General features: G+C 34.2%; 1 protein-coding gene across 6 annotated transcripts in view; it reads left to right on the forward strand.

The window, feature by feature from the left end:
• Positions 1-27,224, forward strand: part of Epha5 (EPH receptor A5) — a 286,938-nt gene that overhangs the window by 17,404 nt on the left and 242,310 nt on the right. For all 6 annotated transcript variants that reach the window (XM_090343502.1, XM_090343504.1, XM_090343505.1 and 3 more), the window contains exon 2: positions 15,472-15,536. In XM_090343502.1, coding sequence (XP_090199628.1) covers positions 15,472-15,536 — 65 coding nt within the window. The remainder of the gene's footprint in view (positions 1-15,471; positions 15,537-27,224) is intronic.

Below are 27,224 nucleotides of genomic sequence, written 5' to 3' on the forward strand. Positions count from 1 at the left end.
AATGGATGCTGGCTTTAAACAAAGATCATAGAAACACAATTATGATTATTTCCTAGAAATCAGTCATGATACATTGTCTAACACACTTTGTCACACAACGTACCAGTGAGATTCCGGTAAAAGAGGAGAGACAATGTCTGGATAATAATCCTAAAGTTGTTCTGACCATGGTATCAGACAGATGACAAGTAGCAAACTGTGCTTATTTTGTTGAGTATAATTAAATTGAAGGTAACAGATTAGCTAGGCAAAATGATTACTATGTCATTGATTTTATGTCTTGAAATTCAAAAGTCATTGCGTTTTAGTAGAATGGCTTAAAAAGTTATCATGCATGTTGGCAACTATTTTTTCATAATTCAAAGTTTATATTTAAAATGAGTTAAAGGCACCTGGCTGAAAGTTCTCATTGCTTATTTTCATGAATATCTAACATTAAGATTTAAGCCACAGAAATGCTATTTTGATGCAAATACTTAGCATATTTTAATTTTTGTCCTTAAGTTGGTTTATAAGGATGCTAAGAGGCTAGAAGGAATAGGAACAAAAGTAACTATTGAACTGGGCTTAGAGTAGACTAATGGCTAGTAAAGAATTATGTATCCATGAAGTGTTTCTTCAAATGTTCTGTCCCAGAACAATGTTGCATAATAGTTTTATTTCTATTCAGAATAGTTCCCAGGATGGAATCAAGAAATTTAGATCATCACTTCTCTGCCTTTTGGCTAAGATCAAGTGTGGTAGCTATTTTAAGATGTAATTGGGTATGAGTATGAAATTTGCTAATAATCCAATACCTGAAATTACTAGGTGCAACATTTACTGTGCTTTGTTAGTATTTCTTCTTGTGTTTTTATATCTTGATCAGCTTTCAAACAAATATTATCCTCAAATTCACTTGTAGTTTCTTTTTCTTTTTTTCCTAAATAACAAAGAAAGAATCATTATGTAGAACTGAGTTAAATCCTGACAATGTTGCAAGACTAACATGCACATAATGACTCAAGTTGTCAGCAAAACTTGGGTCACCTCTCATTTTATAAAAAGAACTACTGAATTAACCAATTATTAGCTTATTTGTCGAAAATGCCATTGCCTGGATGTTGAAAATGCCATCACATTCTGGAAGTTTCTGCCTATTTTAGCACTATTCTGATCTTATCATCATTTACTCTCCCTCCCAGGCTAGCAAGCTAATGATGATTCAGACTATACTGAGATTTGATATATTTCCATCAAGGATTGGGGCTAATTAGGGTCTGGCAGAAAGGATTCATTCAAAACAAATAATGGACTTTGTGTACATTTTCTATTCTATTCTAATAGTGCGTTTTAATTTGCTTTTTGACTTTTAAGCATCAGGAATAGTTGGACAAGTGCATGCTCTATTTCCCCCCACCATTCATGTGCTTAATGCATAATGGGTAGGAAATATTTAAAAAAATTAAGGAAAGAGGGTCCATCATTATTTTGTTGCTTACTCTTTGGTTTCTACAACTTAGTTGTTGAAAATGTAATACTGAACTCCAGTTCCCTCAGGGGAAATCTAATGTCTATTCTGTTTAGATTTCTGTAGATGAAGTTTTTTAAAAATCTTATTTCCATAGAGTAAAGGATATTGTGATAGAAGCTGGCTTACTATAGCCTACTATCCATAATTCACTAATTTTGCAAGATTCATGGAACTTGAACCTGGACATTTCAGAGGAGTGAATCTCTTTGTTCAGCAATTCAGCTTTGGGCCAAGTGTGACACAGTGGTGGCAGAAAGCGAGAAATAAAAAAGCTTTGGTTTAGAATCCATAATGTTTAGAATGCAGTAAGTTTATTAGTAATGGGACTTTGAGCTATTGGCACATTTAACTCTGCTCAGCTTCAATTTCCTTTGTTAAAGTTCAGTTTCCTTATGTGATACATAGCGTATGAGAGATTCATTATTAGAACTAAGTAACATGATGTATATTTTTTGTCTTTCATTTCTTTTTTTTAATATTTTTATTGTAATTAATAAAAGGGTTACATTATGTTCGCCAGATAGAAGGTGCATTAATTCACATACATTGATACCCTTTCACATATCTTGGTCCCCATTATCCTCCTCCCCACCCCCCTGTCTTGGTTTTCCCCCTTCCCTATCCAATTTCAAATAATCAAATACAAATATATCCAATATATCAGATAACAAAGTGAGATACTGTAACAATATGAGATAACCAAGGGACAGCAAAAGAGATGAGAGATAACATAGTACATTAAGGAAAACAATCATTCATTATATGGCTTTTGTTTCAATATCCTAGAGGTCCTTTCAATTAGCTTCATACTATATGGTCTTATGTATCAAGGTTTTGCTCTATTGCAAATCTCTGCTAGTAGAGCCCAAGGTTTCTACTGATTATGACAAATGAGGGAAACCATTGAGCCTAAGTTCCTTTGAGTCTGGCTTACTTCACTTAATATGATTTTTTCTAAGTCTTTCCATTTCCTAAGAAATGGGGCGATGTCGTTTTTTCTGGCCTATAGACACATGAAGAAATGCTCAACATCTCTGGTCATAAAAGAAATGCAAATCAAAACAACGCTAAGATTCCACCTCACTCCAGTTAGAATGGCCAGGATCAGGAAAACTAATAACAACAGATGCTGGAGGGGATGTGGCCAGGAGGGATCACTACTACACTGTTGGTGGGAGTGCAAACTAGTTCAACCACTATGGAAAGCAGTATGGCAGTGCCTCAAAAGGCTAAACATAGAGCTCCCCTATGACCCAGCAATTCCACTACTTGGCATTTACCCAACCATCCAGAAACTAGGGCATACAAAATCCATTAGCACAACAATGTTCATTGCAGCATTATTCACCATAGCAAAGATATGGAATCAACCTAGATGTCCCTGAGTTGATGACTGGATCAACAAGATGTGGTATTTGTACACAATGAAATTCTATGCTGCTGTCAGGAAAAATGTGATGTATATTTTGAAACATACAATTGTGTTAGTGTTAGTTATTGATGTTAGAGATAAAAGAATTAGGCTTTTCAAAATAGTTGCTTGCATGGGTAGTCCTAGCTAGACAGGAGACAGAGCAAAACCAGCCCAAACAGAAATTCATGGGACTCTTTTCTCCAATAAGGTACACAGAAAAAGCCAGAGCTAGTGCTGTGCTAAAGTGGTAGATTGTTACTCTGGAGCAAAAGAAGCTCATAGAGAGTACCTAGGCCATGAGTTCAAGCCCCAGACTGGCAAAATATATATGTAAGCAAATAAATAAATAAAAAAATTCTTTATGGTCACATGGCAGCAAAGTCAATGCCACAAATATTCTCTGTGCAATGTAGTAGTTAGTTGTGAATTCATGTGTTTACCTAAAGTTATCAATCTAATATTTTGTTTTAGAAAGAAGTAGCTTCATATAATAGCATTATATATGATATTTTATGACTAACAAGGTGGTAAATAAGGTTATGCTGTGACATGAAAGTTGTTCAGCTTCTTATTTTCTGTAGTATTGGCTTGCTCTTAAAAATAAGAAAACAGGGCTGGGAGTTTAGCCTAGTGGTAGAGTGCTTGCCTACCATGCATGAAGCCCTGTGTTCGATTCCTGGGTACTATATACACAGAAAAAAAAGCCAGAAGTGGTGCTGCAGCTCGAGTGGTAGAGCTCTAGCCTTGAGGCCTTGAGGAAAAACCCAAGGATGGTGCCCTGAGTTCAAGCCCCAGAACTGGCAAAAACAACAAAAAACAACAACAACAAAAACAACTCATTGCTTTATTTTTGAAGTGTACTGATTTTGTTTGCTTGTCTGTTTTTTAATTTGGAAGCTTTACCTGCACAGGGCTGTTTCATTGGGATATTTCCCAAAATATCTGTAATACATACTGATCAAACTCACCTCTCTTGTTCTCCCTTATCTCCATTTCTCTGTTTTCATACATTCAAATAAACTACTTGGACAATATTAATCTCCCATTCACCTATTCCTTTGGTCTTTGATCCATGACCTCTCAAAAATAGCTATAGTTTCCTGTTATTCTTTGTGAATATGCATGTCTGAGTGGCTGTATTAAAAAGATTGTCGCCATGGTATTTCATCGATACATTTATTTTGTTTTGCTTAGAGCTACCTTCTCAGTTGCTTTCTCTTTCCTGGTCCCCATAAGATTCCCTCTGTCATTTTATGATACATAGTGTCAGTATTTCAAAATTATACATTCTCCCTCTTTTATTTTTTCAAATTTTATGCAATTTTTTTATTGTCAGGATAATGTATAGAGGGGTTACAGTTACATTCATCAGGTAGTAGGTGCATTACTTCTCCCACATTGATATGCCTTCTTATGTTTTTATCCACATTTCCCTCCTCCCAACCCCTCCCAATCATCTTGGTTTCCTCCCTTCCCTTACCTATTTCTAATAAACAAATACAGGTATATATAATACAATATACCAGGTAACAAACTCAAATACGGTAAAAACATGGTCCCTCTTTTATTTCTGTCACCTCTTATGGCCCCAAACAATGTTATAATGAGAGCAAATACATACATATATATGGATATATGTGAATATATATGCACATGCACACACACGTACATATATATGTATATATATATATATACATGAAGATGCCTTTCAAGCTAGCTATCACATATAAATGAAAACATATCATATTTAGCTTTCTGAGCTTTGGCTATCTGACTTAATTTGATGCCTTCTATATTTCTGCAAATGACATGATTTCATTTGTATTTATGACTGACTACTATCTGTAGTTTAAATGAGCCATAAGGTTAACCACTCACATGTTGTTGAGCATCTTAGCTCATTACACAGCTTATTGTCAAAGAGCTCTACAATAAAGTTGAGAATAAATTTACTTTTCTTGTATGGATTTACACATTTTCGCATATGTGGCCAATAGTGGTATTAACAGTGGTATGCTAGAATCATAAAGTTGATCTATTTGTGCTTTTCTGAGGAAACTTCATGAGAGCTCTGTTTTCCTTTGCAATCCTAGCCAGGATTTATGTGTTTTCTTGATAATTGTCATTCTACATAGAGTGAGATTTAATTTTAGTTGATTTTCATTTGTATTTTGTTTTATGTTTAAGAGTGCTGAACAGTGGGCTGGGAGTTTGGCCTAGTGGTTAAAGTGCTTGCCTAGCATGCACTAAGACCCGGGTTCAATTCCTTGGTACCACATAGGTACAATGCAGCCCGGAAGTGGTGCTGAGGCTCAAGCGGTAGAGCTCTAGCCTTTCTCAAGGACAGTGCTCAGGCCCTGAGCTCAAGCTCAGGACTGGCAAAAAAAAAAAAAAAAGGAAAAAGAAAAGAGTTCTGAACAGTTTTTCATGTATCTATTAACCACTTTATTTTTTTCTTTTTTTGGTTGTGGGCCTTGAACTCTGGATTGGGCGCTGTCCCAGAGCTCTTCAGCTAAAGCTAGCATTTTACCACTTTGAGCCACAGTGCCACTTCCAGTTTTTTGGTGGTAAATTGGAGATAAGAGTCTCACAGACTTTCATGCCCTGGTTGGCTTTGAACCACAATCCTCAGATCTCAGTCTCCTTCACCCTTTTTATTTATTTTTTGCTAGTCCTGGGCTTGGGCTCAGGGTATGGGTACTATCCTTGGGTTTTCCTAAGGCTAGACCTGTACCACTTGAGGCACAGCATCACTTCTGGCTTTTTTCTATATATGTGGTACAGAGGAATTGATCCCCTGTCACCTGGGTCTTCATGCAAAAACTCTATGACTAGGCAAAACTCCCAGCCCCTCCTCCATCCTTTTTATTTACTATTTTTATTACATTTCTTGAGTACTAAATTTCAAATTCACTTGACCATTTATTTCTTGAAATATTTGTTTGTTTTCCATACAAGTTTTGAACTGTTTTTATATTCTGTATGTCAATACTTTGCTGAACAGGTGGTGAAAATATTTTCCCATTCTGCGGGTTGCCTCTTCCAGGTAATTTGCTCTTTTGCCATGTAACATGGGATTATACAAATTTGGTTTAGTCTTATTTGTTAATTGTTGTTCTTGGTTTCTAGGCAATTGGAATATTTTCAGGAAGTAATTACTCATGTCTATAACTTCCAGAGTTTTCCCATAATAGATTTCATGTTTCAGGTTTGTTCTTTCATCTCCTTGTAATTAGTTTTGCACAAGCCAAGTGATAGGAGTCAAGTTTCAGCATCCTTCAAGAAAACAGACACTTTTATCTGCATGATTTGTTGAAGAGGCTATCTTCTTTCCGATGTGTGATTTTTGCCTCCTTTGTTGAAAACTCATAGTTGAAGCTTGTTTTTGTAATTTAATTTTATTTTATTGTAAAGGTAATATGCAGGGGAACTAAAGTTAGTAAGGTAATGAGTACACTTTTTTTGTTGAACAGTGTTACATTCTCCCTTGTTTGAAGCTTCTTCTTCTTTTTTTTAATCCTAGTTCTTCTTTTCTATCTTGTGAGCTTATGAGTAATGCTGGTTTTGTTACTGTGTCTCCATTACATAATTGGAAGTCCAGGGTGGTGATATTTCCCTTGTTGTTCTTGTTGCTCAGGAGTACTTTTGCTTTTCAGGGTTTTATGTTTTCATAAAAAAATAGAATTGCCTTAGTAGTACAGTGGTGCTTAACATGGAGGAAGCCCTGGGTTCAATTCCTTAGTACCACATAAACAACAACGAAGAGATATCATGGATTATTTTCTGCTCCAGCAAAAAATAATATTGGGAGTTTGATGGGAATTACTTTGCGTTGGTAGATGCTTTCAGTAGCACGAGCTATTTTCATCAAATGGATCCTGCCAATCCATGAACATGGAAGTTCTTTTCAGCTTCTGGTATCCAGTATAACAGTAAAACCAGAGCCACCCCCTTTGCTCAAGATTTGATCACTTTAATAATTCCAAATAAATTTGGGGGTTATTTCTGTGAAGAATGACATTGAGGCTTTGGTAGGTATGACATTGAATTTGATAGGTATGACATTGAATAGGAGGCTTTATGAAGTATGGACATTTTCTTTTTCTTTTTTTTTTCTTTTGCCAGTCCTAGGGCTTGAAATCAGGGCCTGAGTGGTGTCCTTGAGCTTTCTCAAGGCTAGAGCTCTTCTACTTGACCCTCAGCACCACTTTCAGCTTATGTTATGTATGTGGTACTGAGGAATCAAAACCTCAGTCTTTGTGAATGCCAGGCAAGCACTTTACCACAAGGCCAGACTCCCAGCCCATAGACATTTTCAAAGTATTAATTCTGTTAATCCTTAAGTGGGAGAAGTCATTTTATCTTTTTCTGTCTTTTTCAAATCCTTTGTTTATATTGAAAATTATTGTGGAACAAAAAGATCAGAAATAAAAAAAATTGAGTAGGTGGAAAAAAAGACACTAATTTTTCTTGGCATTCAACAAAGTGCAGTCTATGACAATTAAAATGGACATATAAATAAAAATCCATTTTAGAATTTCTTAGAGATAGGAACCAGAGAGTTCAAGTGACTGTTGTAAATGGCTTTGTAGTTCTTCTATGAATACAGTTTTGGAAGTTTTAGAGTTTTGAGTCATAATAGATGAAGAAGATTCTGGAATGAAAAATTTGCTTTTCATCTATGACTATATCATATTTGTACTAGTTTGGATGTTACCCTCAGCAAGTGTATTATTCCCCTGATAAGCCAGTAAAAAAATCAGTGTTTACCACATGTAAACAAGCCCTCAAGAGAGGTAAATTTTGAGTTTAGAAGGATGAGCAATTCTTTGGTTCTTGTTTCCTGTTCCTTTTGTTGACCTCAACCTGTGAATTTTGCTCTTTTGCTGAACTTCCCTATTTTTTCTAGATTAGTATGTCTCTTCCAGGAAATGCATCCATAACCAGATATTTCCAAAGTGTCAGAACTTTTTTCTTTAGCAATACTTTTTATTGTATTTTATTGTCAGAATAATGTATAGAGGGGTTACAGTTTATTCATCAGGTAATGGAGACATTACTTCTCAAACCTTGATACCATTTCTCATATTTTTGTCCCCCTTCCTCCACCCCTCCCAATCATCTTGCTTTCCCTCTTTTCTTCCCTATTTCAAATAAACAAATAAATGTCTATACAAGGTACCAGATAAGAAATAGTACTTTTAAAAAAATTATAAAGACTCTTCACTTGCAGAAACCCTTTAAAGATCATTGGAAAGAACTAAATTATACTACTGAAACTATTAATAACTGGAATCAAAAGATTATTGGTTTAAAATATGAAAATGAAAGAGTGAAAAAGCTAGAATGAAACTAGAGACGAAATAATGTAAATATTGGAAGGACTTTCTTAAAAGAAATAATATGTAATTGTAAGATTTCTGAAATAAAGGAATGATAGTCATTCTATTTTATCTACTATTTTGAAGAAATTTTCAGATATTTTGCCTTTTTACTGAGAAACTAGTTAGGGATTTTTTACTCCAATAATGGGATGAGAATCTCATGCCCAACACTCTATCAAATGAGTGAAGACGCAAGTAGGGCTTATGTAGATAGTATATAGTGGTTTGAAGAATGTGAGGGACTAGATATAGGTGATAGCATCATACTCAATAATTCTTGTTTTAAAGAATATATAAACATATAACTCACTGGAAAGAAATACTAATTGTAATCAAATATATTTTAATAAAAGACTTAGAATATATTGCTATTGATGTACAAGAGAATTAATTACTTCACTGGAAAGAAATACTAATTGTAATCAAATATATTTTAATAAAACACTTACAAAATATTGCTATTGATGTACAAGAGAATTAATTACTTCACCATAAAATTTTTAGAAAAGTTGGCATTTAATGCTAAATTGAACAAGTTTTTTTGTTTATTTTTCCCAAATATTGTTTTTGTAGCCATAGTTTATATAGAAATAAGGAAAAACCATGTGTGTTAGGATTTAATTCATGGCCTTTGGAGACCCAGGGAAATATGCGGCCATTGAAGAATGATGTGTGTATAGATCTTATGTGCAAAAGTGAGCTACAGTATGACTCATGGCTGGTCCTGAGATCTCAGTTACTGCTTTTGCTTGCTTCTTCTTCCATGTCTGGGGATTTTCACTGGACTGCAACCTGGCAGCATTCTTGGGTTTTATAGGCATGTTGAAATGATTATATGAAAGAGCATATATAATTTCCTCATTAAACACCTGACAGAATGAGCATTCAATAAATTTTTTCTCTTTATTGTTTCTATGTATAGGTGTTGGTAGAATCTGTGAAAGAACTTCTGTTCTGCCATTCATTTCCGTAGAAACGTTCCTGCTTGCCTTGCCTTCACATCAAGGCAAGAGATGCCAGAAATCTACATAATGCCTTTAAATTAATAATAAAACTTTTTAACCAAATTTGTAAGTTGGGTTTTGCATTGAGAAACATGTCTTTTTTCCCTTCAAACATTTCGTTAATTGTTCTTTGTTGCCTGAAGCAGTTGTTGAATTGTTAAATTTATCCCAGAGGCACGAGAGAACCACATGGTGAAGAATGGAACTACAGATAAAGGCTATGAGTTTGAGTTTTTACAGATTAAATGTGTGTTGTAATTGAATCCGATATCTATGATATTGTTAAGTGGAAGTCTTTACCAAGCAGTTATCATAAGTCTTCTGTAATCTGGGTACTGGTAACTCACACTTGTAAGGCTGCTTCCTCAGAGGATGATATATGAAGGATAATGGTTCAAAGCCAGGCTCAGAGAAAAGTCTCAACGATTCCATCTCCAAAATAGCCAACTGTTCTAAAGGTATGACAAAGATGGTAGTGTGCCCACTGCACAAATACACAGAGTGAGTGCAAGGCCCTAATTCAAATCTAATCCCCTCACAGAAAGTCAAACGTTTATTATACCAGCTAGAACTTTGATTCCATGTCTTCAGAGAAAGATAATGTTCAACCTATCTGTTATTACCCAAAGATACATTCTCCTCTTAAGTACAGTAGAGGTCTATCTCCACAATAATAGCATTAATTAATGTGGAGACCATGGTGGAAACAGAAGTGGTACAAGTGTAAAATATGTCTTATAGTACCTACTGCTCCTGCATGTTCTCCAGCCCTTGTCCACAACTGTAATGCAATTAAATGTCCTTAGTCTCTTTTTTCATTCTTGGCAGTCTGAGAAACACAATCACTCCAATGTCTTTCTCTCTCCTGGTAAAGCCATTATGTTGTCCTGACCTTAGTGATTAATGTTAACAAGGCAGAATAGTCAAGTCTTAGTGTTTGGAAATTATGGACGCAAAGAGCATTTGTGAGTTATATTAACTACAGTTAGTCTTTTATTGTTATACTGTACAACACTGTGATCTTAGTTGTTTTCTTATGCCTATATATCTTAATCAGTTTGTTTAGTTTTTTTAGAACTGATTAAAACATCAGAGTAATATTTTGACTATTTTTCTTACAGTAAATTCTTTAAACACATTTCTTGTTCAACAAAACATTGATAGGATCAATCCATGGTAATACAATTAAAACACATTTATGAGCATTTAGAATTGGCTTTCATTGAAGGCTATTATTTATTTGCCCAACAGTTATGTGACATTTACTTATTGAAGGTCCTGTGTTAGTGAGTTATTTTCCTCTTGCATATTAACTTTAGGAATTTGCAATAGATTATATACTCATTGACCCCTGTGGAGTTATTTCTCCTGGAGAAACAGTCTTCTTAATTACTGTTAGGATGCCAATCTATTTGCCCATCTTTATCATAATTATATGTTTGATAGCCAGGGACATATGACCTTGAAGGCTGTCTCTCAGTATAATCATGTGGCTCCAGTTTAAAATATCAATAATAGAATAAAAACATTTTTCCACAAAATTTCAGATATCTAATTAATGTCTTCTAGATAACTGTGGTATCAAACATTTCCTCTAATTATATTCATTAGTGGCTTCTCTTGGACAAGTTTTAATTAAGTTGTACAATGAAGATCAATACTCATCGTATATTCATTGCAATTTACAACCAGCATATATACTGTTCAGAACAATTTAATTACTGTAATTGTAGCACAGAAGACACTTAATGATTGTACTTTATTACTGGCAGTCCTTCCTTTTCAACAAATTTGTTAATAAAACTGGGAAATGAACTTCTGAAAATTCACATTTATGTGGATTTGGTCTATTCATTATTTACTTTTTCTAAGTAACTTCACATTTTTGGGTAACTAGTCAGGGAAAAAATAGCATTAATAGCATCAGAGATATAATGCTCTTCATAAATGCCATCATGCACAGTAAGAAATTATTAAAGTATAAACATGGACATCTATAAATATTCAGCAATAAGTACACTAGTTTCTTAAATAATAGTTTAGGGGAAATGTGCGGTTAAAAGTCTGTGCTATTCTTTCCAAACTAAGATGAATGTATTATTTCCTCCATAAGGGTCACTTCCAAATATATTCACTTCCACTGAAAGAACAAGAAACAAACAAACAAACAACAACAACAAAAAACAGTGGTAATGATGTGCCACACAAAGAAACATGAAAAGACAGACAATTTAAGTGTATCTGTGTATCCACAGGGTTCTTCATCTTTAACACTAGTGAAATGTGGGTTACACAATTATTTCCTGAATACCTTTTATTTTGTGCATTGCAGAATGCTTAGTCTCCAGATTAGCTTTTGTTTTCCCATTTACTGCCAGTTGCAAGTACCTCCCTTACTTCTTTCCAAGGATTTTACAATAAAAAACATTTCCAGGTTCTATTAAGAGTCCTTATTGAAATCCACTGGTATACACAGTTTCAGAAACACCCTTTTCATCTCCACATTGACCAGATAATTGTTTTGCTGGACAGTTACTCAGATATTAACATTCAGACTGGGTTCATAAACATGAGTCACTTGGAATATTATTTTTTAAGAAAATAATAAAGCTCACAGTTTAGAGCTAAAACCTGGGTGCTAATAAAATATTTAGGAACACGTACTCATTCTAGTTTAGAGAAGAGAGGATCACTGGAGGCTTCCTGAATATGATAGTTCCTGAAAAACAGACAAGTAAATAGGAGAAATTCAGAAAGGATAAAACATATTTCCTAAGCCCTGGGTAACAAAACAATTTTAGTTTCATTTTGTTGTTGGCTGTTGTTTTTGTTTTTGTCCTTTCATATAATTAAATGAAAGATATTCATATATTTTAAATTTATAACCAAGTGCTGGCTCATACCTATAATCATAGCTATTTAGGAGACTGAGATCTGAGGGCTGTGATTTGAAGCCAATCTGGGCAAGAAATTCCCTGAGACTCTTATCTCCTAGTAACCACCCCAAAATGGAGATTGCAGCTATGACTCTAAGTGGTAGTACTAACCTTGAGCAAAAGCTCAGGGACACCACTTAGGCCTTGAATTCAAGCCCTATTACTGGAAAAAGAAAAAAAAAGTATACTAAACTTTACGTATTTCCTCTGAAGCACCAGAGAATTTGTTTCAAATCTAAACTATTTATTCTGTTTTGAAATGATAAAATTATAGTGCAGTAATCTGAAAATAATCTTGAATGATTAATTTTACCCTCTATTTCAGATTCAGGAATGGTATGCATATTCTTTGCATTGTGAACTCATTGAAATCACATTTCTAGGACCAAAGGGAATTTAGGCAGTAGTGAGAAGTGGCATATATATATATATATTTTTTTTTTCTTTAAGCATTCTCATCTACCCTATTAAAGAATTTGGACAGTTATATAAATATAGATTATTATTACATCTACTTTCTTATACTTTGTAACATAAGTCAATATTAAAATCTCTAATAATGTATATTAATAGCTAAGCCAATGTTTTGAGGTTATCCATTTAATCCTATCTCTTTTGGAAAAAAAAAGGTAGATTAAGGCTAATTCAAGTGAGGACAGACATATTTTGAAAAGCCATTAGAATTCTGTTAGTAAAAGTGAATATTTCAAATCCACATTTTAAGAGGCCTACAAGGAATACTGTTTTTTGTTTTTTTTTTTCTCACAGGCTCTTTATAGATTCCTGAAAATTCCAATGTGCTTCAGTTTGCTACTCCAGGATTTAGTTCTATTTGATTGCTGTCTCAGTTTGCTAATTTGTTCTAATTCATCTCTTCTACAGGTACATTGCTACTCAGTATCAAGCCTTCATCCCATGATTCATTAAAGTGAATAAACATAACAATTTGAGTTTGCACTCCCTTGGTATTTAGTCCTGTCTAGACAGAGCCCTCCTGCCCCAGAAATCCTAAAATGAGGACAAGGACATTTATATTTAATGTAGCCTTATTCCCATGGAAACCAGAAAAGCTAACAATAGAGTTAAAAACTAAGTATAAATCTGACTGAAAATAAGCAGCAGTGGCATGGTTGGCAATCCAGATCTCCATAGTCTTTGGCTAAAAGCAATTTTTAGATATTTTGTTTTCTCTGTTGTTGTTTTAAATAGTCATTTTAAGTCTATTAATTTCTAAACAGTTCCACAAATGATTTCATTATTCCATAAAGCCAATATAATATGAGTAGCCTAGAAAATGATAGAAACAGTATAGAACACATATTTTTATGCATGATAGTAAGAAAATAATTTTAACAATAACCTCATGTATATGTGATAATTAGCATAAGTCTGTATGTTCTAGACAAATCTATTTTATATTATTAACTAGTTAATAAATTGCATTACAAATGTATGTTTTTCTAATTAGTTTATACCATTATGAAATAAAATGAAGGATAATAGAAGTTATACTAGCCTAAATTTTACAAGCTATATGAAATTCTAGTTTCAGGCATGAATTTATTAATCTTAGTCATTTTAGTCTTACATTATTCTCAAAGTGTGATAGTAGGTTTCCCAGCATATTAGCTGCTATTACAATTGCAGATATTATTTTTCTCTTAAATACAATGATATTTCATTGAATGTCTCTTGACATTTATGGAGCTTCAGTCTCTCTGACTAGGAAAAGTCATGCTTATTTAAAGTGCTTCAGTGGTCCAGAAACATCTATGTGAGATAAAACCAAAAGTTTCTAAAGAGTCCAACACATCTGCATGTATGTTATGTAAAGCACACCACTAGACCATACCTATTAATTTAGTTTGATCTTTGCAGGAGCATATGTAAGTGTGTGTGTGTGTGTGTGTGTGTGTGTGTGTGTGTGTGTGTGTGTGTGTATTTGCATACTATTTTTAGTTTTCCTTTATGTTGATGTTGTTCATCTCTATCATAGAGATTGCCAAGTATCTAAGGATTTCCAAACATTATATAACTGACAATTCATTCTGGCGACGTCTAAGTATAGAGATCTTGGAAAAATGCAGTGAACTCTTAATTATAGCAACAAACCTCCAGTATTTTGCCATTTCCTTGTCTTGGTTAAGAGTTTGTTGATTTATTTCTTAATTAAATTTGCAATTTGGATAATAGATTTTGGTTAATATCACAAAAATGTTACAAGCTTGGGAATAGTTTATTGCTATTTAATGTAAATTATTTGTTAATTGCTTCAAAATAGCTTTCCTGAAGAAAATAAAGTATGTTTAGCTACAATTTTATAGCTGTAGCTGAATCCCAAGACTGAGTTTCTTTACACAGAGTTGTACAGGATTTTTTTATTGATCTATTGATCTATCTCTCTTATCTATTGATATCGATCTTTAAAATTTTTTTTTTAGTATACCAATATAGGAATTTCAAAATTCCTCACTTACTCTTTTGCTCAGGGTTCACATCTATTGTTTGAGGCTTCATATCCAGTTCTAACTTTTAGCTTGTAAACTGGAAACAAGAGGCTTACATTTTTCTTCCCTGGTAGGCAATGAACTAAAAACCCTCAGGTCTCAGTTTCCTGAGTAGCTAGGACTTAGATGGGAGTCACTAGTGCCTGGTGTGTGATCTTTCATTTTTATTTCCTTTTCTCATTATTTGTCTCCTTTCTCCCACTTTTTGTTGTTAGTACTGGGGTTTGAATTCAGGGCATGGGCATTGTCTCTGAGCTTTTGTTCTCAAGGCTAGCACTCTACCAACTTGATCCACAACTATATTTTTAGTGAATTATTGGAAATGAGTCTCATGGATTTTCCTATGTAGTACGGCTTTGAACCTGATTCACATATCTCTGTCTCCTAAGTAGCTAGGATTATAGACATGAATCACCTGCACCTGGCTTGTTTATGCATTTTTATTGCAATTGTTATTCAAGTGCTTGTTAAAATTTGCTTTTGTTGGTGATGCGGCTTAGTAGTGTCTTTTTAGCATATGGCAAAGACTAAATTCAAATACAATAATAATATTTCATCCCAATAATGGTTTCTATAAATTTTACTTTTCATATCTTTAATCACAAAAACATAGCCTAACTTTTATTTATTTAAAAAATATGCAATTTTAATAACATTATTCATCTAGGAAAACATTATTATTCCTTTAATTATTCATATGCTTTCTCTTTCAGTGAATTTATTGGATTCACGCACTGTCATGGGGGACCTTGGATGGATTGCTTTCCCAAAAAATGGGGTAAGTTCCTGTTCAGTTTTCCCTAAGACATGACCTGCATATGTAACGGCAAACTTTATGTCCATGGAATTGGAAATTTTCTGAATATATTTGCCAAATGCTGAGGGACTGTGTATGAGTTGTGATAAAGGGTCTTAAGTTGACTGTGACAGGAAACAGTCATCAATGTTTTTCCAGTGATGCAGTGTATATGTATGTGTGTATGTGGATATGTGGATATAGATGTGATTTTAGATTTAAACATACAATTGATAGGAAATAGTAATTTAATTCCTAGCTATATTAATGGGTTGCTGCACATAATTTGGAAAGATAAAGCTTTCTAAATCTCTATTTTCTAGTCTGCCAAATGGGAAGGATAACTATTATATTGATCTATTTCATAGTCTATTTCTAAGACAAACTGAAATAATATCCTTAATGAACCATGGGATATACAGACTATTAAAAAACAGAAAAAAAATGATGTCTGATAAAAACCTGCATTGTAAGTTAAATGTGTATCCAGAAAATAATGTTTTGGTTGTTAAAAGGAATAACCACTAAAATACCTGTTTGATGTATAGCTATTCAGTGAAGTTTGGGAATAATTTAAAGTTCATATTTTAACATGCAGTGTGGATGTCACATTCTCATTTCACTTCAAATAAAATCAGTAATAATGAAGGAAGTTTTTAGATTTTTCCCCTCAGAACCAGTTTTTTGTAAAGCAAAACAAATCCACACAGGAAAAAAAAACAGACTGAGTTGAAAATGAATTGGTATAAAATATGAGTAGTTAATCTCAATTTTAAATTTCATTGCTTATTTGATCAAATACACTTTTCATCCAGAACAGCCTTTGAAAAAGATTCATGTTGAGATTCCCAGACATTTTCAGCTTCAAATACTTAAGGAACTCTCTAAAATTATAGATAATTCCCTTAACTAGAATTTTAGAAGTTCCAGGGATCAGAAAGATACTGAGATTTTATGATATATTTCATTGTAACCTATTTCTTGTTTTTGTTTTCATCTCATGTTTAACAATATAAACATTATTAGCACTCAGTTTAATTAAACATTGTCATTTAATATTTATTTTTATAAATTTGTAGGACAAATGTTCTTGTTAAACCATCACAAGATTCTGGTAGCCATTTCTCTTACTATTAGCATTTCTATCAACATACTGTTATTGCTTTAATAATAACTACTATTGCTTCTATTAACTGAAGCTATTGACATACATATTTTGGTAAAATTAAGAAATATCAAATTTAACAAAGCCATATGGATACATTGTTACTAAACCAGTTTTATACTATGTGTTAAAATACACTTATATATTCTGTAGATTTGAAGAATGTATTTTAATGTTTTTCTACTATTAAAGGCTCTTGCAGAAGAATTTCATAACCTAAAAATTCTCAATTGTCTTATTATTGATTCCTTCTTCTACCTCTTCCCAATCCCTAAGTATTGATTTTTACTCTCTGTAGAGTTTCTAATTCTCCACAATTGGTATGGGAGAAACTACATGTCATATAGCTTTTGCAAACTGACTTCCCTCATTTTAGCACTTTGTATTAAAAGTTCCTTCTCTGTTTTGGAACTTCATAACAAATTTGTTTGTATTGTGGAGTATCTCAAAACTTTTAACTATGCCAATATTTTATTTGGGGCTAACTTTGTTTATGAATCTATGAACAGCATATCTTTAGTGACCAATTTTACATTAGCTTGAACTCGGCCTAGGCACTGTCTCTGAGCTCTTCAGCTCAAGGCTACCCTACCCTTGAGCCAAGCCCAACTTCTTATTTTCTAGAGATTAATTGGAGATAAGAGTCTCAAGTCTTTTTGAGCCCAAGCTGTCTTTGAACATTGATCCTCAGATCTCAGCTTCCTGAGTAGCCAGGATTACAGGTGTGAGCCACTGCACCCTGCTAACTAATCAGTCTTTTGTTTATAGATTCACAGCTTCACCATAAATACACTAAAGATATATTTTCCTTCCTTCAGTTATCTTAGAGTTATTTCCATCACTTTCTGGAACATCTAATTCTGATTAATCCATGTAGCAGAAGTGTATGCTAAATTACATCATTGTTTCCTGGAAATTTTTTAGCAATTATCTTTCCAGGCTTCTTAGGAGAATAAAAATAATGGTTGTAGATGTTTTTTTTAGAATGAATTATATGCTTGCATCTCAGAAATTCCACCATTGCTCTTTTTTTCCATAGGCTATTTCTAGAGATAATCCTAAGACACACCTGCCTCCTTGAGTTGGTGGTGGAACTAGACTGTCCCTCTGGGTCTTTTTTACTTCCCTGAGCCCACAGTGGGATGTTTTTAGACTCCCTGGGGCATCACCTCCAAATCTTATGGGGATTTCTTACTTTGTTTGTCATATATATATATATATATGTTTATCACAGCCAGATACAGATAAAAAGCAAATAATTTCTTGAAATAATTTACAAAGTTAATCTTGGAGGCCATTAAGATCATTCATAATCATGAATTCATTTTAGAACTTTAGGGTATTGACTTTAGTCTAATTGTGCTGAAAAGCAGAATGACTTGGTTTCTGTCTAGGACAGAAAGGAAAAAAAAACTGGTTATGTAATAACATGATGGCTTCTTTGCTGTATTTTCATTTTTTCTTATTTACTAATTTTTTTGAGACAAAGTGTTATAAACTTTCAAAATATTACTTTTGGTTTATTCAGTGCGTAGCATACAGACAGGCTTCATGTCTCATGCTTAATCAGAAAAGGTCTTAAGCCACTTCTTTCTGCTCTGACACACTCTAAGGGGAAAAAAAATGTGTGTGTGTGTGTGTGTGTGTGTGTGTGTGTGTGTGTGTGTGTGTATTGTTCATGATCTCCAAATGGGAAAATGTATTTCTGCTTTGGTTTTGATAATGCTGAGTTTTATGAGAACCATCTTTTGTCTGTTTCCTACTGGAGGGGAATAAAATAACAAGCTCAGAGGCCCACAGTAAGCATGGAAAAGCAATAAAGATTAAAGTAATTCTGAACTGGGTAAGAAAGAACCGATTAGTGGCTGCAGAAAAGCTCTTTATTTGGACAATGATAGAAAAGAATTCTTAAGGGAATGGATATTATAATATATAATTCAAATGCTAGTGTAATGAAGAACAGGACTCAGACTCATCCCAAGTAGCTTCTTGTTCATTATACTTGAAAACGAATACACGCCTTATCCATAAGGTAATTAAGATAAATAATTTAAAGAATGCAAGTTAGGCAATAAGCATACACTGAAGTTTAAAAGACACAAAATTTTGCATTTAGATTTCCCACATGGAATCTTAGTAGTTATGAAAAAAGTTTGTTAAAATGTCCGGCTTTGCTACTGCAAATGAAGCAAACATGAAGTATTTTTTGTTCAAATCTGGGCATAGATAGAGGGAGTTATCAATAGTTGCAGTGTACTGGAAGTGGGATTGACAATTACATAATATTTGCTAATACTAATGCCTTTTATATGTTGTATGTAAAATTGGCACATGGATGATCACTGATTATATATTTGAGGTCAGTATAAGATCATGTAAAAAAATTGATGGCCTTAAGGCCTATTTCTACACTATAGGAAAACTTAGAAGTATAAATTGGGAAATGAAGTTTTCCTGTATCATCTTTTACTTCATCCATTTGCCTTCACCTACCTGATGGCTTAAGTGTTCCATCCTTTATATCCAAGTCTATGTAGCACTTCTTCAAGAAGGTTTTACTATGACAGGCCATCTTTTTCCTATTGCCTACCTAGCCATGGAATTTGTCTGCTTTAATTTGGACTACTGCCTGTTCTTTTTTCCCTCCAAATTATAATGTGAGGATACTTTATTTGTCACTTTGTAGAGTTTTGTATCCAAATCTTAATTTTCATTTGCTTCTTCTTTTGATTTTTTTTCCAACTGGCTATGTTATAAGTAAGGAGCATCACAATGTCAAAATTAGCTTCAAGTCTTTTCTTTCTTTTTTTTGCCAGTCCTGGGCCTTGAACTCAGGGCCTGAGAATTATTCTTTGGCTTTCTCAAGGCCAGAGCTCTACCACTTGAGCCTCAGAACCATTTCTGGCTTTTTTCTATGTACGTGATACAGAGGAATCAAACCCAGGTCTTAGTGAATGCTAGGCCCTCTTCAAGTCCTTTCTAAGTGATCGCATACAAGTTGTATCAGTGGGTTACATCTGTAATCCCAGGGAATGAAGCTGAAATTGAGAGGATTCTAGTTAGAGACCATCCTAAGCACAAAGTTCACAAGACACTATCGCAGCAAGTACAAAGATGGGTGTGGTGGTCCATACTTGTTATACTGTCAACATGGGAAGTGACAAGTTCAGTTTGGCCATGAGAACGAGTGGCATTGCACAACTCTGTTAAGAAAATAACAAAGTTATAAGGACCTAGAGAAGTGGCTCAATAGGTAGAATGTCTGCTTAGCAAGCATAATACCTTGAATTAAGGAAAAAAAGCTGAAACAAAAGGAAGGATCATGTATACCTGTTCAAGTGATTATTGTTTTGATGTGAGGCACCTTGGCATGCCTTCTTCTTCTTCATGAATGGTTCTTTCTCATAGTAATTTCTATCTGTTTCATATTTTCATTTTTCCTCATTAAGTAGTACAAGGGGATTTTTCTTATCTTTATTTAGAATTTCTCTGCCAAATGATAAAATCTATGTAAAATCTAGACCTTAAATCATATTTCCTTCAGAAAATATTTTCTGTTCTCATTGATATTTACATCACTTTCCATATGTAAATATAACATTTCTTTATAAAAAATCCTCATCTTCCCATTTATTAATGAAGATGTCAAATAAATCTGGACCTTTCCTTTCAAAGATCCCTCAGGCCCAAATACTAGGTATTTCTGCAAGCAGTTTGATTGCTATTTATCATGATCCATTTTTTTTCTCAATAAACCATCCTTCAGCTGTTTTCAATTCATGTGACAGTGCTCCCATGAAAGTCAATTTGAATTAATTTTGCTACCAAATGCTTTATGGTTCTGAGTACATAATCTCCCTCTCCCACAGAGAAAAAAATATACTGTAATCATCCAGCTTTCCTGTTGATTATTTCCATTAAAGGCAGCAGGGGAAGGGAGAATGCTCAAGAGTCCTCTTGCACTTGAAGTTTTTGAGCTTTTTGCTATTCATGCCATATTCTCTGACTTTTCTCCCCTTACACTGTTGTGTGCTCCCAATAAAGAAGAAAGTGATGGTTCAAGCTGTTCAGCCTGGAAGTGTCGTCACTAGTGGTGCTAGGTAGTGTCTTTGTGGTCTTATACCTATCACCTTCTTTCCCTAGTAAAATATCCCAAATGATTCATATAAAATTTGGCTTCTCATGTTCTGCATACATCACTTGAAATAATCCTTCTTATCTTCTATACAGTCCATTTGATTGCTGATCATCCAAAGGCTCAGGTCAATTTATATAACTAAACCTTTCATTATCACACAAAAGTGTGACCATTTCCTAAGAGAAATCAATATTATTCTGGTTATACATTGAACACACACAAAATTCAATATGTATAGGATCATTTACTGTTTGTATAAATGTGTTTTGTTCTTCCTTGAAAAATCTTTTTTTTCTCTTTATTTCAGCATATTGCCCTAAATCACAACTATTTATCTTGGTTGTACTTGTTAGTCTTTGATACGTGATAAGATATCTAGACCTTGTAATTGAAACTAACAGGCTGCATGTTTAGCTAAAAGTGAAATCATAAAATATGTCAAAATTTGTACTTAGGGAATTCTGTTTATCTGGTATCATGCAGCTTAGCCAATACTTAATTTAGTTAGATAAATTATTTACCAAAAGCTATAATTTACCAACTACTTGAGATTATGGTGATAAATTTAAGCTCAATTCCTCTCCTCATCTTTTAAAAGACCTAGGTTTTGGATAATGTTCCTCAGAACTTTGAACTAAATAACCAGTATAAATATATTTAAAACTCAGGAATTAATTTTCTATTAAGTATGATACAAGTTATTAACTTCTAAAATACTTGTCTCCTATGAGATAGTAGAGTTAATATGATAGCATTGATTTCCTAATCCAAAAGCAAAATCTTTTTCTACCCTTTATTATCCAGTAAGTTAGTTAATTTCTCTACTTTTATCTACTAAATTATGTGAAATACCACATACTGTATAAGCTTATTAAGAGGATTAGAATGAAATTACTATTTTGTGTTCAGCACATAGTCAGCCTACGGTAAGCACTCACCATGTACTGTTAATGAACACAAGCAGTAGACAGTGACTAAAATAAACTTTTGAAATCATCATGTTATGACTCCTAGCATGGTACTTTATTACATTTGAATTATATTTTAGTTAATATGTGGGATGGAAAATAGATACTGGTTAGATGAACCATCTCTATCATTTATTAATCAACATTCAAGAAGGTTTTATTGAAATGTATCCTGAAACTTGACTTGATAGTACATGTAAAAAGTTTTCTAAACAATTGTTTTAGAAAGATGATGAGATAAAGGACAAATGATGAACCAATGTAATAGAGATATTTAAAAGACAATAGGTTGGAAATCAGCTTTACAACGGGGGAGGGATTGGGAGGAGGAAAAGTGGGAGAAAAACATGGGACCAGGTAACAATGTTTGACAAGTAATGTACTTAGTACCTTAGGAATGTAACTGTACCTCCTTTCTCTATACATCAGCCCGACAATAAAATTTATAAAAGTTTATGTAAACAACAGTTCATGAAAATGAAATGCATACTTACTTATGCAGCAAATGTAATTTCACACTTAAATAAGGAAAAGATTTTAAACAAAATCACGTATAAGTAGCATCATAGGTTCTTTGGTTGGGCTTAGCCAAATCTGAAAATTTGGTACAATGGAATATATTATATACTCATGTAGAGCAGTGGTAAACTTATGAGCATATTCTCAAAGATGAGCTTGATCTTCAAATATTTTAAATGCTGCTCTAATGTTAATCTATTTAAGATTAACATCTTAACCTCTTAGTTTTGGTATATAGGTAATAATTAAGTATTGAAATAAAACAGGTATTAGGATAATTATCAAGGGGTGCTCTGACTCCTTAAGTATTATATATTTTGGTATTTTCTATTTTCTGTGCTAAATTTCCATCGATTGTAGTTAACATGAATGGCTTCAGAACACAGTTTCGGAGGGAGGAAAGAAGATTGGTATTGTGGCTTGAACTCAGAGCCTGTGCTCTTTCTTGGTTTTCATATTCACATCTGGTGTTGTGCCATTTGATCCATACAAATATGTTTGCTGAAGTTGGCTCTAAACCAAGACTATCAGATCTTAGTCTACATTTTCGTTAGTATTATAGGCATGTGGCTACTGAAATCTTCAGCAAATTTAAAGCAAAACAAACTCTTGAGTTGACATGGGTTCCAAGGAAGAGTGATAGATGAATGAAGAAGAGAGGGGAGGAGAATGCAGTCAAGATTTTAATGTATATCCTACAAAATTAAGAGAAAAAAAGAAGAAGAGAAAAGTGAGTTGGGATGGATGGGTGAGAATATTGAATGAGTGACATTGGTCAGGATGCATTGTATTGGGGAATAAATGACACAACCTCTTTTTAAAAATTAAATCGAAATCCCTTCAATGATTTGTAAAGAATAATGGTAAAATTTTAATGTAATTAATGGTATATTTTTCATATATTAAGACATATTGGAGAATGAGTGGATAAAGAAGAAATGGGAGAAAATGTTGAAAGGGGTGTCATTGATGAAGGCACATTGTATTCAAAAACTGACTTGTTAATTAGAAACACCTTTGTAAAACTACTTAACGAAATTTATTTTCAAAACTAGAAATAAATGAATTTAAAAATGCATTGTATTCACAAACCATTTACTAATGGAAACTCTTTTGTACAATGAAATTGATAATACAAAAATCCCTAAAGTCAAGAACTAAGGATCAATTGATTCTTAAAATAATACAGGCAAAGGATCAGGCAAACTTTTCTGTCAGGTTTCTGCTTCTGCCCAGCTACTTCTTGCATTCTTCTTGTAGCAGATCAGATTCCGTTGCTTCATTTTGCTCATGGCCTCAGTGCAATTCCAAATCTGACCTCCTCTGTCAAGGAGGTCAGCTCACACTGGGCATTTTCTGAATTCCACACAGAAAGATCATGATGGTTCCAACCAACCCAGCACTCCATCACTGAAGCAGACAACTGTAGCTGGTTTGGGTGAGATGAAATCAAGCGCCTGAAGTGTTCTCAGGTTAATGGTGTATATCTCTTCAATAAAGAGAGAAGCTTTATTAAAAAATAAGAAAGAGGGGGGAGGGAGGGAGGGGGAGGGAAGAGAGAGAAAATGAAGGTATTTGGGCTTCATACAATTACTGCCTTTTAAGAATTCTGTTGAGAAAATATTTCCATACATATGAAGTTTTTTTCCCCCTTTATATGTGATTTAGCTGTAAAAATAGCTATCAATATAGAACTGAGGACCCAGATATTAAACCACAGACCTATGGCCACCTAGTCTTTGACAAGGGAGCCAAAAAAAATAGAATGGAAGAAAGATAGCCTCTTCAACAAGTCGTGCTGGCAGAACTGGTTAAGCACCTGTAGAAAACTAAAGCTGGATCCTTCTTTGTCACCATGCACTAGAATTAACTCCAAATGGATCAAAGACCTCAAGGTAAAAGCTGACACACTGAAAACTTTACAAGAAGGAATAGGAGATAAAATGGGCCTTCTTGGCACAGGTTGAAACTTTCTTAATAAAGACCAAGAATCACAACAAATCAAGAAAGGCTGGATAAATGGGACTGCATTAAACTGCAGAGCTTCTGTATGGCAAAGGACATAGCTAGTAAATTAATTAGGAAGCCTATAGAATGGGAGAAGATCTTCACCAACCATACAACGGACGAAGGCCTCATATCTAAAATATATCAACAGCTCAAAAAATTGAATCACTCCAAAACTAATCTCCAAAGAAACAACCATCCCATTAAAAGATGGGCCAAAGACTTAAAGAGTGTCTTCACTGAAGAAGAAACAAAAATGACCTATAGACACATGAAGAAATGCTCAACATCTCTGGTCATAAAAGAAATGCAAATCAAAACAACTCTGAGATTCCACCTCACTCCAGTTAGAATGGCCAGGATCAAGAAAACTAGTAACAACAGATGTTGGATAGGATGTGGCAGGGAGGGATCACTATTACACTGTTGGTGGGAGTGCAAACTCGTTCAACCACTGTGGAACACAGTATGGCAATTCCTCAAAAGACTAAACATAGAGCTTCCCTATGACCCAGCAATTCCACTACTTGGCATTTACCCAATTGTTCAGAAATAAGGACATACTAAATCCACTAGCACAATGATGTTCATTGCAGCACTATTTACCATAGCAAAGATATGGAATCAACCCAGATGTCCCTCAGTTGGTGAGTGGATCAACAAGGTGTGGTATTAGTACACAATGGAATTCTATGCTGCTGTCAGAAAGAATGACATCACCCCATTTGTAAGGAAATGGAAAGACCTAGAAAAAATCATATTAAGTGAAGTAAGCCAGACTCAAAAGAAGATAGGCTCAATGGTTTCCCTCATTTGTCATAATCAGTAGAAACCTTGGTCTCTCCTAGCAGAGATTTGCAATAGAGCAAAACCTAGATACATAAAGCCATATAGTATGACGCTAAATGACAGGACCTCTAGGATATAGAAACAAAAGCCATATAATGAGTGATTGTTTTCCTTAATGTACTATGTTATCTCTCATCTCTTTTGCTGTCCCTTGGTTATCTCATACTGTTACAGTATCTCACTTTGTTATCTGATATATTGGATATATTTGTATTTGGTTAGTTGAAATTGGATAGGGAATGGGGGAAAACAAGATGAGGGGTGGGGGTGGGGGGAGGGAAAGGGGAACTAAGACATGAGAAAGGGTATCAATGCATGTGAAGTAAAGCACCTTCTATCTGGTGAATATAATGTAACCCTTCCATTAATTACAGTAAAAAATGCATGAAAAAATAGCTATCAATATGAAGCACTTTAAATATTTGCAATGAAATGAGTTGTTATACTCTCTAGTTTTCACAAGGTTTCCAAGGCCTGACATATATAGTTGGTATATATGAATTTCACAGAGTACTTGATAGTTTTTATTTGGTTTATGTATGCTCTTGTTCCTCTATTTGTATATTTTGAAGTGTATGCCAGTTACTTTTTATTTTCCATAACACAATTCCATTTTGCTTCCTGGCTATAGCACCTTATGATGAGGAATTATAAAACTAATAATATCCTATTAGCTCATAGTTTCCTGAGAGCCTAAGAAGCCCTGTGATTGGTTGACCTTATTTTACAAGTCCCAGTGCTGCGTCTAAAGTTGTCTCTTAATGACTTATTCTCTCAGAAGCAAGGTGTTATAGATTAGAAGAAAAATGCAATAAATAGATGTCAATGGCTCACATCTGTAATCTTTGCTTGTCAGTAGATTGAGATCTGGAATATTATGGTTCAAAGACAACTACGACAGATAAATCCTCAAGACTCCATTTTCAATTAACCAGCAACAAGCTTGACTGAAGTGCACCACACATGAACAAGCAAGTGAAACAAGCAAAGCAAGCAAGTCAAATGAGCAAGGAATCTGGAGTTTAAATATCATGGCTACCTCTCCCTCAAAAAAAAAAGAAAGAAAGAAAAGGAGAAAAAAGAAAAGCAAAACAGAAACAAAGTAGTAAAGACAATCTGTACAATCTGTTTGTCCCCTTCCTTCTTTCTTTCCTTCCTTCCCTCCCTCCTTCCTTCCTTCCCTCCCTCCCTCCCTCCCTCCCTCCCTCCCTCCCTCCTTCCTTCCTTCCTTCCTTCCTTCCTTCCTTCCTTTCCCTTTCCCTTTCCCTTTCCCTTTTCCTTTCCTTTTCCCTTCCAAACATGAGGCACCATTTATTTATTTATTTTTAAATTTTATTGCAAAAGGTGATGTACAGAGGGATTTTCTTTCATAGATTTTTTCTTTATTTATTTTAGTGTAAAGGTATATAGGGATAATAGTTACATATATCAGGTAAGGAACACATTTGTTTTTGAACAGAACCACCTTTTCCCTTGCTTTCTCCCGGTAGTTGTTGTTTTGTTTTTTTGTTTTTTTTTTTTCCCCTCCTGACCCCCCTCCTCCCACAAGCTGAGTAGTTCTTTTTCGGCATAGTGTCTTTTCTTTTGATTCTATCCTGGATCCCTGTGGAGTCTCATGATGACAATCCCAGTGCTTTAGTACTGAATCACATCTGTAGCTCTTTTCTTCTTTGTTTTTTAAATAGAGTTTTTGATGTGCCTGGAATCATCTTTCACCTAGATCTTCCTCCCCACACCTCCATGTAGCAGGGATCACCAGGCATGCCTGGCTTACTGGCTAAAATGTGGTCTTTCTAAGTTCTGGACTGGGCTGATCACTAACTGCCATTCTTCTAATCTCCATCTCAGGAGACCAAGGGATTTGTAGACAGGACCCATTACACATAGCCCTTTTGTGGATTTTTATAGATAACATTAATATTTCCAAATTATTATCATAAATATACTTATCACCTAATTAAACTCAGGATTGATTTAATTCTCCATGCATTCCACTGTACACATTAGTGGAAGGAAGTTGACAT

This window comes from Megascapheus bottae, chromosome 13 (genome assembly GCF_031878675.1).
Source record: "Megascapheus bottae isolate mThoBot1 chromosome 13, mThoBot2.hap1, whole genome shotgun sequence".
Taxonomy (NCBI): domain Eukaryota; kingdom Metazoa; phylum Chordata; class Mammalia; order Rodentia; family Geomyidae; genus Megascapheus; species Megascapheus bottae.